This window comes from Metopolophium dirhodum, chromosome 1, assembly GCF_019925205.1.
Source record: "Metopolophium dirhodum isolate CAU chromosome 1, ASM1992520v1, whole genome shotgun sequence".
NCBI classification, from domain to species: domain Eukaryota; kingdom Metazoa; phylum Arthropoda; class Insecta; order Hemiptera; family Aphididae; genus Metopolophium; species Metopolophium dirhodum.
Window position 1 is genome coordinate 6,452,203 of NC_083560.1, and position 15,358 is coordinate 6,467,560.

The 15,358-nt window shown below is 27.9% G+C and overlaps 1 protein-coding gene across 1 annotated transcript; it reads right to left on the minus strand.

The window, feature by feature from the left end:
- Positions 1–9,871: 9,871 nt before the first annotated feature.
- LOC132942304 (uncharacterized) lies at positions 9,872–13,238 on the minus strand. Its single transcript, XM_061010634.1, has 10 exons — positions 13,172–13,238; positions 12,874–12,920; positions 12,025–12,343; positions 11,880–11,962; positions 11,609–11,801; positions 11,322–11,519; positions 11,098–11,252; positions 10,762–10,930; positions 10,535–10,686; positions 9,872–10,433 (listed from the first exon to the last, which is right to left on the minus strand). Exons 1-10 carry the CDS (start codon positions 13,236–13,238, stop codon positions 10,113–10,115), a joined length of 1,704 nt encoding a protein of 567 aa, XP_060866617.1. The 3' UTR covers positions 9,872–10,112.
- Positions 13,239–15,358: the final 2,120 nt, after the last annotated feature.

Sequence of the window (15,358 nt, forward strand, 5' to 3'; positions counted from 1 at the left end):
AACGCGAGTTCACGTATAATTGTAGATATTAATTGTAGGTATCATTTAATAATAATAATACATAAGAGGACGCCACACCCGCATGCGTGGTCTCAGTCTTACAAAGACTATATGATATAAGCGCCAAAGGTACAAAATTTACATATCATTTGCGCCAAAATTAATATTTGATATAAGAAGTTATTTAAGAATTTCGATTTTATAAAAAATTGTCACTATTTTTGGCGCTTATTTCTTCCACAGCTTTACACAATAAAATACCATGGATCAAGAGTTAAATATATATGTAATTATTTTAGATTCTGGGTAGAACGATGAATGTAATGATGATGTGTGTTTTTTTTTATTTTTTTTTAAATTTTTTTTATTACTGTCATCACATTTTAGGACAGTAATAGTGCTTCAACAGTATCTTTTCTAAAAGGAACTACAACATATTTTGAGCTATTTCAGTTTAGTATTCCGTCTATAAATTACAGAATATAATATATAAAATCAATCAATACAAAAACATGGTATTTATTGTTATAATAGGAATTTAATTATTATTTTTGGTCAATAAAAATTAAGGTACTCGTTAATGTAAACATAATGAAAAAAATAATACTTAATAATAATTTTAATATTTTCATAACTTGTTATGATTAGAATAACAACAAAAAAACAAAATTTTAGGGAAACTTTCCAGCAATTATCCATGTGGTATCTGTTGGGTAACGCTAATAGGCTGGACTACCCCAAACTAGTTTTCTTAAATAAATATATCAGAATAAGTGATTTCAATTCGGAAATTCATGTACACGATAAAATACCATGGATTAAGAGTTAAATATATATATATATATTACTATTTTAGATTCTGAGTGGAACGATGAATGTATTGATGATATATGTTTTTTTAAATTTTTTTTTTGACTGTCATCACCTTTTAGGACAGTAAAAGTGCTTGGATATTCTTCAACCGTATCTTTTCTGATAGGAAAGAAATCTTATTGGTACTTTGGGGGGTGAAAAGTAAAAGTTTTCCAGTAGTTTTCAAAAACGCCGTGAAAAACAAAAGAAAAATTAAGGAAAAACGGGAATTTGTACGCAAAATCTGTTTTCGAAAAAATCGATTTTAGTTTATGGTGCAACTCTTAAACAAATGAACGTATAAACATTAAAAATTTTCACTGGTTGTATATATTTTATATACACGGTAAAATTTAAAAATATTTTGATTTGTTTTGAAATGTTTAGGAACATTGTCAGTTTCCAATTTTATTAATTTTTTTTTCTATAAAACTTTTTTTGTTGTGTTAAAAAGCTTAAAATATAATACAAGGCTGCTACTATAATATTACAATGATATTTGAAAAAAATTCAAAATCCTTAGTCACAGTTTTTATTTATAACTATTTAATGTTCAAATCTTAAAAAAATACGGAAAAATCATGAAAATCAGCAAATTATTTTGAGTTGAGAATTCATAAGAAAAATTTTCTTTTTAAATCTAAGATTTTCCTCATAAGTTTGTCTGCCTTTACCAAATAAAATATTGTTTTCAAAAAAGTCAAATTGAATATTTATGAGCGTTTGAAATTCATATTTTTACAACATTTGATATTCACTCGATTTCTCATGTTACAATTTTCTTATTTTATTGTAATTAAAAAAACCAATGAGAGTAGTATAAATATGTATGTTCAACATCACAACCGCCAACCGATCCGACACGTGACCGACATATATTTTACGCTTCCCCTTCAAATACATTACCTCCCCATTTATTTACACTTTAAAAAAAATATAATATATTATATTATAATATTCTGATGTACATTTGTATCGACTATATTGAATACTTGTTCGACTTATATTTTACCCCTTCCCCTTCAAATACATTACCTACCATTTTGTTTACACTTGAAAAAATATATATATATATAATATACTGATTTATATCGACTATATTAATATCATACCTATACTTAAATACATTCATACATACATACCCACATACACATACATACATACATACATATATACGAACATACGTTATGCTCATAATATAATATAAGGTACCTACAACATCACACATACCTATATACAAATATTATACTATAATATTATATACTTATTACTTACATATCAATTAAACGCATAGGTATATTTATTCATATAAATATGATATAACCATACACATACAAACTATAATATAGTATTACACACCATACAGTACTCATCAGTTTTCATTCTGAACTTATATAATAATATTTACAACACACACAAGCTCAACATATATATTATATACCTTATCATACATAGGTACACGCATAGATACATACATTCATATCACATCACATCACACACACACACACACACACGATTCCAGTATTCCATATAGTATACAAACAAGCCGCCCAGTCCTTCGTTATACATGAGAATAAATCTCAAACACACACACACACACACAGACATAAACTTGTAAAAATATTTATTTTCAAAATATACACGTCGGAATATAGGTACATTCGCTTGCATTCACACATTCCTCTCCCCGACAACATACAGAAATATTAATTATAATATATATATATGTATATATGGTCAATCGTTTAATCGTTTACAGATTATGATGAGTTTCATTCACACATTTCTCTAGCACAACACACATACACTCATATACCCATAGGATAGTTCATACATATTTAGATACTTACATAGTCGCATATTATATACATACATACACACATTCATCAGGTATCACAAACACCCAAACGTATTATAAAATTAAAGTATATGCAGTATTCATATATATTTAGTTTATGTACATATATTCATACATACAACATCACAAACACACACACTCACACACACAACCAAACATATTATACAGCTTAGGTACATATCAATATATTAAGACACAAAAGTCATACTGTAAGTAAAAAAACATAGTCGCAATTACGTAGATGCATTAAAACATTCCAATCCATCCACCCTATTAATATTAAAACACACACACATAATTGCAAGGGTTATGACCAACACACACCATGGATTAGTAAAGCGGTTCACTATACACCTCATATCTCAATACACACTACGACTATGTATGACTACGATACAGTCACATATTATAATAGAACATAGCTTAGGTATATTATATTTGCGAGTATTATTATTATTTGTCAGTGCTTAGTAGACAATAAACCATAATTATAACTGAAATGGAATCCTAGTAATTTAAATATATTATTTAAGATTCTGATATCTACATAACTGCCCCTAACCTATGGTATTTATATCTATAGGATCCTACGATTCTCCCTGAATATTATATTATTTTTAACTGCTCGTCCCCCGATCATGATACTAAGTTTTTTTATTTATTGGTAATAATGCTATATAAGGTTACACCACAGCCGTCTCAATCAATATTCGCCAAACACTAAAACCTTAACTATTGTTAATCAACAATTGATATATTTTAAGAACGAATGAGAAAAACATACATGTAAAAGCCATATCACTTGTGTAATATTAATTTTTTTACTTTATGTATCACACCTACCATATTATTATTACACATATACCCCTCTTGATCACTAATCCTTAATCATTACCTATCACTTATTCTTGATCCCTTGATCCTCTGATCTCGTGTTCTATATTTTTCATACCTGTGCATAAGAAAACACATACACGAACGCGCATACAACAACTTACATATTATTATCAATAACCTGACCGACATATATATATATATATATATTAATTCATGCATGTACACGGGAAAAACACACACCATTACCAGTTACAGTCACCACCAACGAAACCCTCCCGACTCGAGCAAAACATATTTTTTCACGCTTACATATGAGAAAACGCATGTGTGCTTGCACATCAACAACTTACATATCACTCAAGTGACCGATGCGTATATTTTATCAGCACATACGTACAACAGTCATATCACTTGTATAATATTTTTATTTTACCGTGTGCATACACACAGGCATATAACACCGCCATATATTATTGTATAAGTTATAATATCGGAAAATTAAGAACTATTAACAATATCTCTCATTTCAGCAGATACTTTATGCGGTTTATGACCTAAATTTAGAAATATACAATAATTAACGTCACATCTGTAGTACCTATCATACCAACATCTTTATCAATTTAACAATTAAAAATTTTCATATTATTAGTCATTTTCCATACAGGCTCATGCTACAATGTGCATACATGTGGGAACATTCTTGTTATTGTATGTTTATATACACAATACTATCAGGCTAACCTATCCTGAATAATATTGCAGATACTTATATTTTTAATCAATTATACATACATTGAAATATTGTATGAAATTACATTCGACTAAAATCATAGCTTATATATACATACATGGATTATAGGTATATACGAGAAAAAATAAATCTCTTTAAATGTTATTATTGTTATTATTATTCGTCAAGTGTAGTGAGAATTATATATATATTAATAAGTAAAAAAAAAATAATACTAAAAACTATTATCGACCCATCACTTAGTTCTATAGTTACCTACATGAATACGCGATACCTAGTATGATATTATGAAAACCCACATTAAATCATATATACATATTCGATATTACAAACGCCTAAACATATTTTATAGTTAACATAACTATATATACATATAAACATTCATATATATATAGGTACACATCAATAAGTCATCTACATATAGGCATACACATATATTACTCTCATAGTAAGCACACACTTGTATACCTATATCCTTACATATTTGATATTCTTATATATTTAAACAGTATTCATGCACGCATACATATATACATACATACATATAGACTCGATTATTTCAAATAATAATTCACATAAAATATTTTCGGTATATAATTTATTCAATACCTGGATTCTTTAACATATATTAATTATTATATATTTACATTAGATAAGTACATGAGATATATCACAACGTCGCCGTGCACACTGATACTACGATATCCAATATACAACAATTAAATGCAATATAGTACCTCATCATATATTATAATTTACTCATTTTTTCGTTAAATACGTAGGTAGAATTTATGCAGGAACCTAAAAATATACTTAACAATGTGAATATACATTAAAATGTACTGATTTTGATAAAAAAAAAAAAAAAAAACATAGCTGTCTGTGTGTAAATACAGAAATCTTGCTAAAATAAGTAAAAATATCAAAATTGCAATAAAGCATATTATGGAAACGTCACAATATTTTAGTAAAAAATGGGCAAAAATATCATAATTTCATTAAATAATATGTAATCATACCCATGTCTAATTTATAACCATCAAAGGCATATATACAGTTTAGTTATTAAATGTATCTAAATGTAGTAGTAATTGACGAGGGATGGCGGGGGTGAAAATACTTTCTAGGGTGGATGGATTCAAATGTTTAAATGCATCTACGTAATTGCGACTATGTTTTTTGTAAGTATGACTTTTGTGTCTTAATATATTGATATGTACCTAATCTGTATAATATGTTTGATTGTGTGTGTGTTTGTGATGTTGTATGTGTTAATATATGTACATAAACTAAATATATATGAATACTGCATATACTTTAATTTTATAATACGTTTGGGTGGTTGTGATACCTGATGAATGTGTGTATGTATGTATATAATATGCGACTATGTAAGTATCTAAATATGTATGAACTATCCTATGGGTATATGAGTGTATGTGTGTTGTGCTAGAGAAATGTGTGAATGAAACTCATCATAATCTGTAAACGATTAAACGATTGACCATATATACATATATATATATTATAATTAATATTTCTGTATGTTGTCGGGGAGAGGAATGTGTGAATGCAAGCGAATGTACCTATATTCTGACGTGTATATTTTGAAAATAAATATTTTTACAAGTTTATGTCTGTGTGTGTGTGTGTGTGTGTGTGTGTATGTGTGTGTGTGTTTGAGATTTATTCCCATGTATAACGTATGCTTAGCGAGATGTTATTCGAATTTGATTATATATAATATTTTTGTATATATGTATGTATGTATGTGTGTGTGTGTATGAGCGTTCATATGTAATTGAATGAATAAAGGACTGGGTTTGTTTGTATACTATATGGTATACTGCAAGGCTGGGCATTAACGAGTTAAAAAGTTAAAGTTAAGTAAAAAGTTAATTTTATTTTAACTTTTTAACTTAACTAGTTACTTTTGGCTTTTCATTAACTTAACTGTTAACTTATTAAATTTCTTTCTTAATTAACGTGAAATTAACGAGTTAATTTTTCATTTTAAGAAGTAAGTTAAGTTAATTTATTTTGTTTTTAATTTTATAATATTTCACTATTTCAATCTATTTCGTTTTCATGTCAAAAAATATGTATTGTAAATTGTTTAAAGTTAAAAATTTATATCATTCGAATCTTACTTATATGGTAATCTGTATTATGTATTAACACTATATCCTATAATTTATTTTTGGGTTGAAAAAAAATTAAGTACGTTAGCGTTGTATAAACAAATTAACTTTTTTTTAACTTAATAAAAAGTTAACAAAAAATGTGTATACTATATGGCAGTGGTCACCAAATGGCGGCCCGCGGGCCGGATACGGCCCTCGGACAAATTTTATCCGGCCCGCAGATAATGAAAAAAAGGAAAAAACCGACAATAATAAGTACATAATATTATTATATATAGTACATATTATGTATTTGTTTGATTTGTCACCCGACAGTAGCTGTTTTTAAAGTTTTCAATATTAAACGTTATTATGAGACTTTACATAAATCATTGGCCGAAAAATGTCCAGTAGTTTGTGAACTTCCTAAATCAAAAATTCAGAACTGGCATATAAAATATTAAGTGCACGAATCATACATGTATCATACAAATTCACGTAGTTAGTTGATAGCAAGAGTCGCCATTTTTCTCAAAAATTTGAACCACATTTTCTATTTACATTATAATTATTATATTATATTTGTATTTTATTTTATTTTAATTAATTTAATTGGGTAATTATAATTTTATTTCCACTAGGCCACTATCACTAAGTTACTGTTGCAATATAATAAGTAATATGTTAAGAATATTTGCTTTGCATTTTTATGGCCCCCAAAATTTTCAAAATTCCCAATGTGGCACTCCAAAAATATTTATTGGTGACCCCTGCTATATGGTATACTGGGATCGTGTGTGTGTGTGTGTGATGTGATATGAAAGTATGTATCTATGCATGCATGCGTGTATGTATGTTAAGGTATATAATATATATGTTGAGCTTGTGTGTGTGTGTTGTAAATATTATTATATAAGTTCAGAATGAAAACTGATAAGTACTGTATGGTGTTTATGTATTACTGTATGTGTATGGTTATATCATATTTATATGTATAAATATACCTATGCGTTTTATTGATATGTATAAGTAATAAGTACCTATATAATATTATGGTTAATATTTGTATATAGGTATGTGTGATGTTGTAGGTACCTTATATTATATTATGAGCATAATGTATGTTCGTATGTATGTATGTATGTATGTATGTATGTATGTATGTATGTATGTATGTATGTATGTATGTATGTATGTGTATGTGTGTTTGTATATATTATTATATAAGTTCAGAATGAAAACTGATGAGTACTGTATGGTGTTTAATAGTATATAATAGTTTTTATGTGTATGGTTATATCATATTTATATGTATTAATATACCTATGTATCGTATGCTAATGATGTGTTTTATAGATATGTAAGTTTATGTTATGTAAATTGTATAATGTGTTGAGGGGTTTGTGATTATGATGTGTGTATAATTGTTTGGTTATAATATGTAAGTATATGTATATATGTAAACTATATTATAATATATTTGAATGTGTGTGTGATACATTCCGATGTATAACGTGTGCTTTAGCGGGGTGTTTATTCGAATGGGATTATAATCTGAAAATTGTATAATATTTTTAAATATGTATGTATGTACGTATGTAAATGAATATATGTGTGTGTGTGTGTGTGTATGTATGTATGTGTGTGTATGTATAGGTATGTATGTGTGTTGTGTGTATGTATGTGTATCTATGATACAAATGTAGGTACATCAGAATATTTTATATATATTTTTTATGAAAGGGTAAATAAAAGGGGCTGTCTTGTATTTGATTGGGAAGGGGTAAAATATATGTCGGATAAGTGTTCGATATAGTCGATACAAATGTACATCTGAATATTATACATATTTTTTTTAAGGGGAGGTAATGTATTTGAAGGGGAAGGGGTAAAATATATGTCGGTCACGTGTCGGATCGGTTGGTATGTGACGAGTGTATGTGTGTTGCGGGTTGCCTATATCGAGTAATTAATACAAGTTTCGGAGGAGCCTGTACTACGAATTGCCTATACTGAGAGGCCTATCCTTTAACATGTAAAATTTAAGGGGGAGGAGCTGTTGAACATACATATTTATACTACTAACGCCAATGTACGGGGCGCTAGTGTTGTAATGCCTATGGGCGGAAAAATGGTAAGTCCGCCCCTGCTTGCGTGTCCCCGTGGACCGCGTGTATGGCCGACGCGTTTGGGTTAAGTCGTCGTGTACGTTACTGTTGCGTGCGTTACTGATTCGTCGTTCCGCGGGTCGGACGACGCGTCGCGTTTATTAAAAACGCTGAGATACGTGCACCCGAGATAGTCGGGAAAGATCATTTGCCCGTAGTATCGCTACCTTTTATCGTCGTGGCTGTTGATGCGGTTGAAGGGTTATCGCCGTTCCAGCATGGTACCGAAGAGTTGCCGTCGCTGACGTGTAGATATCTCCGCCGTGCCCCGCACAGGCACGTAGCTAAGGGGTGGCCAGGGTGTGCCTGTCCCACCCTAATATGTGTCCGGCCTTAGGCCGGCCCACCCAAAGTATTCAGAGCAGCCCATTATTACATGATGGCTTTTAATTTTTACCAAATTTTTAATATTTCCTAAATAAGATGCAAATACAACCAAATATATCGGGTTTCAGTTAGAATCTAATATAAGTAATGTACCTAACTTATAACTAAATTCAATCCGTGTCTGTTTCTGGCATAAAATATGTACGTATAATGTTGTACTATTGAATTATGTTGCTACCAAGAATGAGTGATAGTTCATTTATTTATTTATTTATTTTATGTAAGCCATAATATTGTCAACGATCGATTAGGAAATAATTGCTATTTAAAGCCAAATACCCACGGAAAAAAATGTTTGGTTTATCTAACTTCAATTTTAGGTACATTATCTGTAAATTATAGTTCCCTATGGCATTGCTATATTTTTAGTTTCAGATACTATTTTTTTATAGTTAGAATATTATAGTCACTACATCTAAATATTGGTTAGTTGCATTTCAACTATTTCATATAGCTAAGATGACAGTTGTTTTAATGCATTCAGACTAAATGCAACTAAACTTTATAGGTAATATAATTACAATTTTTTGTCAATTTGACTTCATAATTAGTTATTTACCTTAATTAAATTAGTTGAAACTGCCAAATAAAATACCAATTGCATTAAAATATATAGTTGCACTAGAAAATAAAATTTTAGTTAACTTACTATAAAATTATAGTCAATGCTCTAAAATAATTTAGTAAATGCAGTAAAAGCACGTAGAATAGATTAAATTTATAATAATTAATATATTACATTATATTGTAATAGTTAATAATTTAATCCATTCTGTGGTAAAAGTAAATAAATACAAAGTAAGTAAAAAAAAACTGTTTTTATTAACATAAAATAATAATTGATAATATTTTTTTATTATGTAAGTATTTATTATACATTTTACATCCAGATTGTTATTTAAAGAATAATTTCAATTTTATATAAAAAAAAAACAGTAGGTAGGTACCTAATCAAATGAAACTTATGTATATTTAATAGTAAATGGAAAATATGAATATAATAATTATCATATGTTATGCAATATATAGCTAAATAAAGTTTATATTTTATAACATTGAAAACTTATGTATTATATTACTTTATATTAGGTAGGTATATTAATACAAGTGGGCATTTACTACCTAGTGACAGCTTACATGTTTTTTAAATCGTTGATAAATGTTTTAACAAATAAAACATGTTTATCGGACTTGAGTGTTGTATCAAAGAAATAGTTTTGGATAAACAACCAAATTTGTTCACTTTCTTGAGGATAGTTTAAATTCAGAGCAAAATATGATTTGTAACAAACATCTAACGCTTTTAACGGTGTTTCCAACTTGTAATATATGCTGTTGATCACAGCATAAATGTCAGTGTTGTCAACAATTATTATATATGGTTGTAATGTTGTACCATATTGAACTGCCTTCTCTATTTTTTGGGCATGAACATTTCTTAATTCTGCGACATCCTGAAATAAAATTTACCAAAAAATTATATTTAATTAATAATTAAAAACATAAATAAGTAACACTTAAAATTATTTGAAATCTATTTATTAATGAAACTTACAGGTATAAATAAAACAAAAGAATCTGCCTGTTCAGCCTTTGATGGTCTCCAAATTGAATGTTTACCGTCTCGTTTACGCTTTTTGTCCAACTTGATTGTTAATGGTTGAAAAAGTTGAGGCAAAAGTTTAAGAACAGATATGTTATCATTACCTTAAAAAATACAATTGTATTTGAAGATAAAACAAATATATTAAATAAAATATTAACTAGGTAATTAGTAATTACCAGGCCTTGACTGGGTTTTAAGTTCGGAAAGTAAAGTAGACTCGTCTTGTAATGAAAAACGTTTGTTTAGTTTATCAATATACTTGATTAACTTCACTTTAAATACATCAAACTTATGAAATAGGAGTTTATCTTTTCCAGGATACAAAGTCTGGAAATCAATCTCAATCTATAACAGTAATAATACAAGTAAATCCAATGTTGTTTGATAAAATATAAACATGTTATACAAATTTAGTAAAACCATAGATAATATTATAATACCAACGTTAATACATTAATTTCATTGTACACAATATTGTATTATTTACATAAGCATTTAAATACAAAACTCACTAATAAATGACCAGTAGGACTTTTAAAAGCAGGATAAAGTTCGATACAATTTTCTTTTATTGTCAATCTATAATTTGATGTCTCAGTCCAATATTTATGTAAAGTAAGGGTAGGTTGTGTGTTGTTCTTAAGCCACAATATTTTTTCTTTACACTCTAATAATTGGATATTACAAGTTAAAATAAATACAAAATATTTACTATCTTACATTAAGAAATTAATACCGTCATCAATTAAAATATCATTTTCTGTCGACTGTGTTGTTACAATAACCTTTGATGGATTTATTTGTTTAATTTGCTTTCGTAGATTACAGTATTTGTCATATAGTTTCCCTCGCATTGGGTGTACATTATTTCCGTCTTTAAAATAAGGGGTAAAATAGGTTTGACCAGTCTCACTTAGAAATAATTGTTCAATGCCTTTAGTTTAAAATTTAAATCATAAAAAATTAGTCTTTTTATAAATGTGTAACGGTAAAAACAAACTAAAAACTCTTCAGAAATTCTACCTTTTGCTAATAGTGTAAATTTATTTTTATCAATTTTGATAGACTGCTGAATTTCATGTTTAATAATGATGGAAGATAAACTATTTCTAATGAATTGATTTAATGTACCAACAGACTCATAATAATTTAGTACTACTTTCCCATCACTATATTTATTCAATATTTTACTTATATAATCTTTTGCTTTATTGGCCTAAAGAATAAAACAAAAATAATAGATTAAGTACAAGTTCTGACCAATTTTTTTTTTAAATAAATAAGTAATTTAAACCTCAACAATTTCATCAGTACTTAATGATTGATGGCAGTCATTATTTGAAGTGCCAATATGGTTGGTCAAATTTTTTCCAGGATCTAAATTTTATGATTTAAATTTAATGAATACAGTACATTAATACAAAAATATGTAGAACTACCTTGATAACTACCGCCTATAAATAGTGATATTTTTGTATTATCATTAGATTCAAGCAGTGATGTGTTACCAAATACATTTTCATCGGAAAATAAATCAATGTTATTTTTTACACCTTCAACATCGTGCAACTCAAAGTTTGTTATGTCTGATATATTTATTTTGTCTACATGCTCACCTAGATATTTATATGAAATAAAAATATTCAAGTGTATTAAGAAAAATAAATCTTTTAAGATTTTGAACCTACTTATTTGATCTTCCAGCACTAAAGGTGAAATTTCAATAGGTATAGATGCTTCAGTATATTTGATCGATTCCTATTGGTTAAAATAAGAATATTTATTGAGTATTTTGAGGTGATCCATTTAATATGAGATACTTAGTCGAGTATTTATCTTAAATTAAAAAAACTTATTGAAATAATCAATTTGGTAGGTATTAAAAACACTTTCTATTTAAAGTAATAATTAATGGTCAAATAGTTATTGTACAATTTATTAATCATTGTACATACTGAAGTATTAACTGATGTTTTATAGAATTATATGATATATATTATATTATATTTAATGATAATACTTAATATAGATTAAAGATTTAAATTTCCATAACTACTGCCAAGTGGACAAGAAATATGAAATAACATGTATAGCCGTATTGGTTATAAGTATAAAGTGTTTCAGGGACTGATTTGACAAGTTATTGTTGTTTATATATATAATTCTAAAATAGGTATACATAGGTAGGTAGGTATAATAACTTATTTACTCTCTTGAATTTCTTTTAGCCTAGTTAGTTTACTATAAAATGATGAACGTTTACCCATCTTTGGTATTAATTCTTTTACCATTAGTTCCGTTAATGACAAAAAGTCATCTTTACCGATTTCTTCATCTAGTTACATTTAAAAACACTAAGATTAATAGGTTAGTTACAATTGAAACATTCATTTTTGAGTCAAATAATTCTACCTACGTATAGGCTATTCCTTTAACTCATAAGTAGGTATGTATTTTGTTAGAACTTAGAATTAGAAAACATTTAAAGCAGATACATTCAAAACTGTATATCTTAATAATATAAACTTGTTAGTAATTTATGAATTTTACAAACAAAAAAAATAAATAATAAAATATAATAATTACCTTTAAACGTATCGATGAGTTCCTTAAATCCCCATTCAATCAGCACACCAACAGTAAATTCATCCATTGCAAAAGAAGTCGATCAACAATAATTATACGCAGGCGACGACGACGGAAGTCAGGTGGAAGGTATAAGAATATACGATTATAATTCTGACTGTACCGTGTACAAGCATGATATAAAAAAATAGTTAGGTACAAAAGAACGGTCAAACATCTATTACTTATGTATACACATTAGTACATCACGACACAAGTAAATTCAAAAGTGCAGTGGAAACTGGAAATTATTGCAGTGATGAGTGAATGAAAATAACAACAGTGATGTTATGGGTAATTTTTATATAAACGGATAATGCGCGACGTACGGATGTTAGGACAATGGACACACGTGAAATGTTGTATGTATTTACTTATGCATCTAAAAATAGTATGACAAAAATAATAAAACTTAATTTTATAATTATCCCAACTGAATAATATAGTAACAATACGTAATCGTTTAGCTCTCGACATATGCAGACACCAGTTTTAGTTACTTCAACTAGTATTATTAGTAATAGATCTAAATAATATTAACTATAAGTTTTAGCTTATTTAACCATTTATTTTTGTTGTACCCAAATATAATTTAACCATGCCAACTATATTTTATTGGTACAACTACTAAATGTCTGACCATAACTTTATAGTAAATGTCAGTACATAGTTGTATTAAGCCTCACTAAAATATAATTAGACCAACTAAATTGTTGTCACCCAAATTTATTTGGTTAATATTTTTTTCCGTGCCGGTACCATACTACCATTCCATGTCACGTTATTCTTATTTTATCTATAGACAGTGACTATTGTATGTCTATTTTCAAAATACTTTTGAGCGAGGGTATTATCATTGTATTGATTCATATAGAAATATAGAATTATATTATGGTCGCCGGTTGGAAACTCACACTCACATTCAGCGTATGCCGCACTTATATGCTAAAGTCATCTGCGTTAATATTTGTACAAGTTATAGTATTTATACGGTATATTTTATATATTTAATATTTGAATTAATTTTAAAATGGCGCCTCTCAGTGAATGTGCTAAAAGAAAACCAAAATTACAAAGAGAAGAGTAAACAAAAAAAAAAAAGCGGGATGTAAGTGGATGTTGCTCTGCTGTACAGTAGGTTACAAGTGAGTCAATGTATAATGGATTGTATTAAACTTGAATTCAATGATATAATATCATTGTATAAGAAAAACGATTCTGAGCGGGGACGGTTTATCAGTCTGGGTTTTTTGAATTTTTATTATTTATTATAGCCTTTAAGTTAAATAAATAAATATTATAATATTATATTTTTGTATTCGTTGCTACGGTGATAAACAAAGTGTTAGAAATTAAAATCCCATTTTAAGCGGTTTTTCGTAATTTGTCAGTAGTTTTTCAAAAAAAATAACGATTTTAATTATCTTGTTGTAATTTATAATATTAATTCAACATACAGGCTATAACAAAATATAATAACAATATAAAATATTCAGACTGGCAAACCGTCTCTGACAATCCATTACAGTGACCAACTTGTAACCTACTGTACAGCAGACCGACACCCACTTTCCCACCTTTTTTTATTATTAATATTATAATTATAAAGGTTTTACTGCTAAAATAATTCAAAATGTAATTATTACGACACACACTCCTTACTACTAGTAGGTGCCTAAAATTGTGTGAACTACGACACACTTTGTGTATCATGAAAAGTGCTGTGTATAGTACGAAATTTAAAAGTGTGTTATTCTAACCTTTATAATAATATAACCTTATACTCTTATTATAGTTATTATTGTAAATCATTCATTGTTATTGAGAGTATAGTTATTTGTATTATATTATCAGCTTAGTAGTGAACGGTATATACTATACTATAGTGTTTTAAGTGTTTATCTAGAAATAATTTAGATTTGACCGATTTGGGACTATGTGTGTAGTACGAAAATTTGGATATTTTAGGGACTGGTGGGTACAGATAGATATTATAAAGTGCAAGAACGATACGTATTGCAATCGCCTGAACCACGAATAAAGCGACATAGGCACAAAGTCTTCCTTGTACGTACCTTTACCAATGATATTTGTTATTGTCCAACAATGTCGTAGGTGTATACCTACCCATAACAATACATTTTCAAT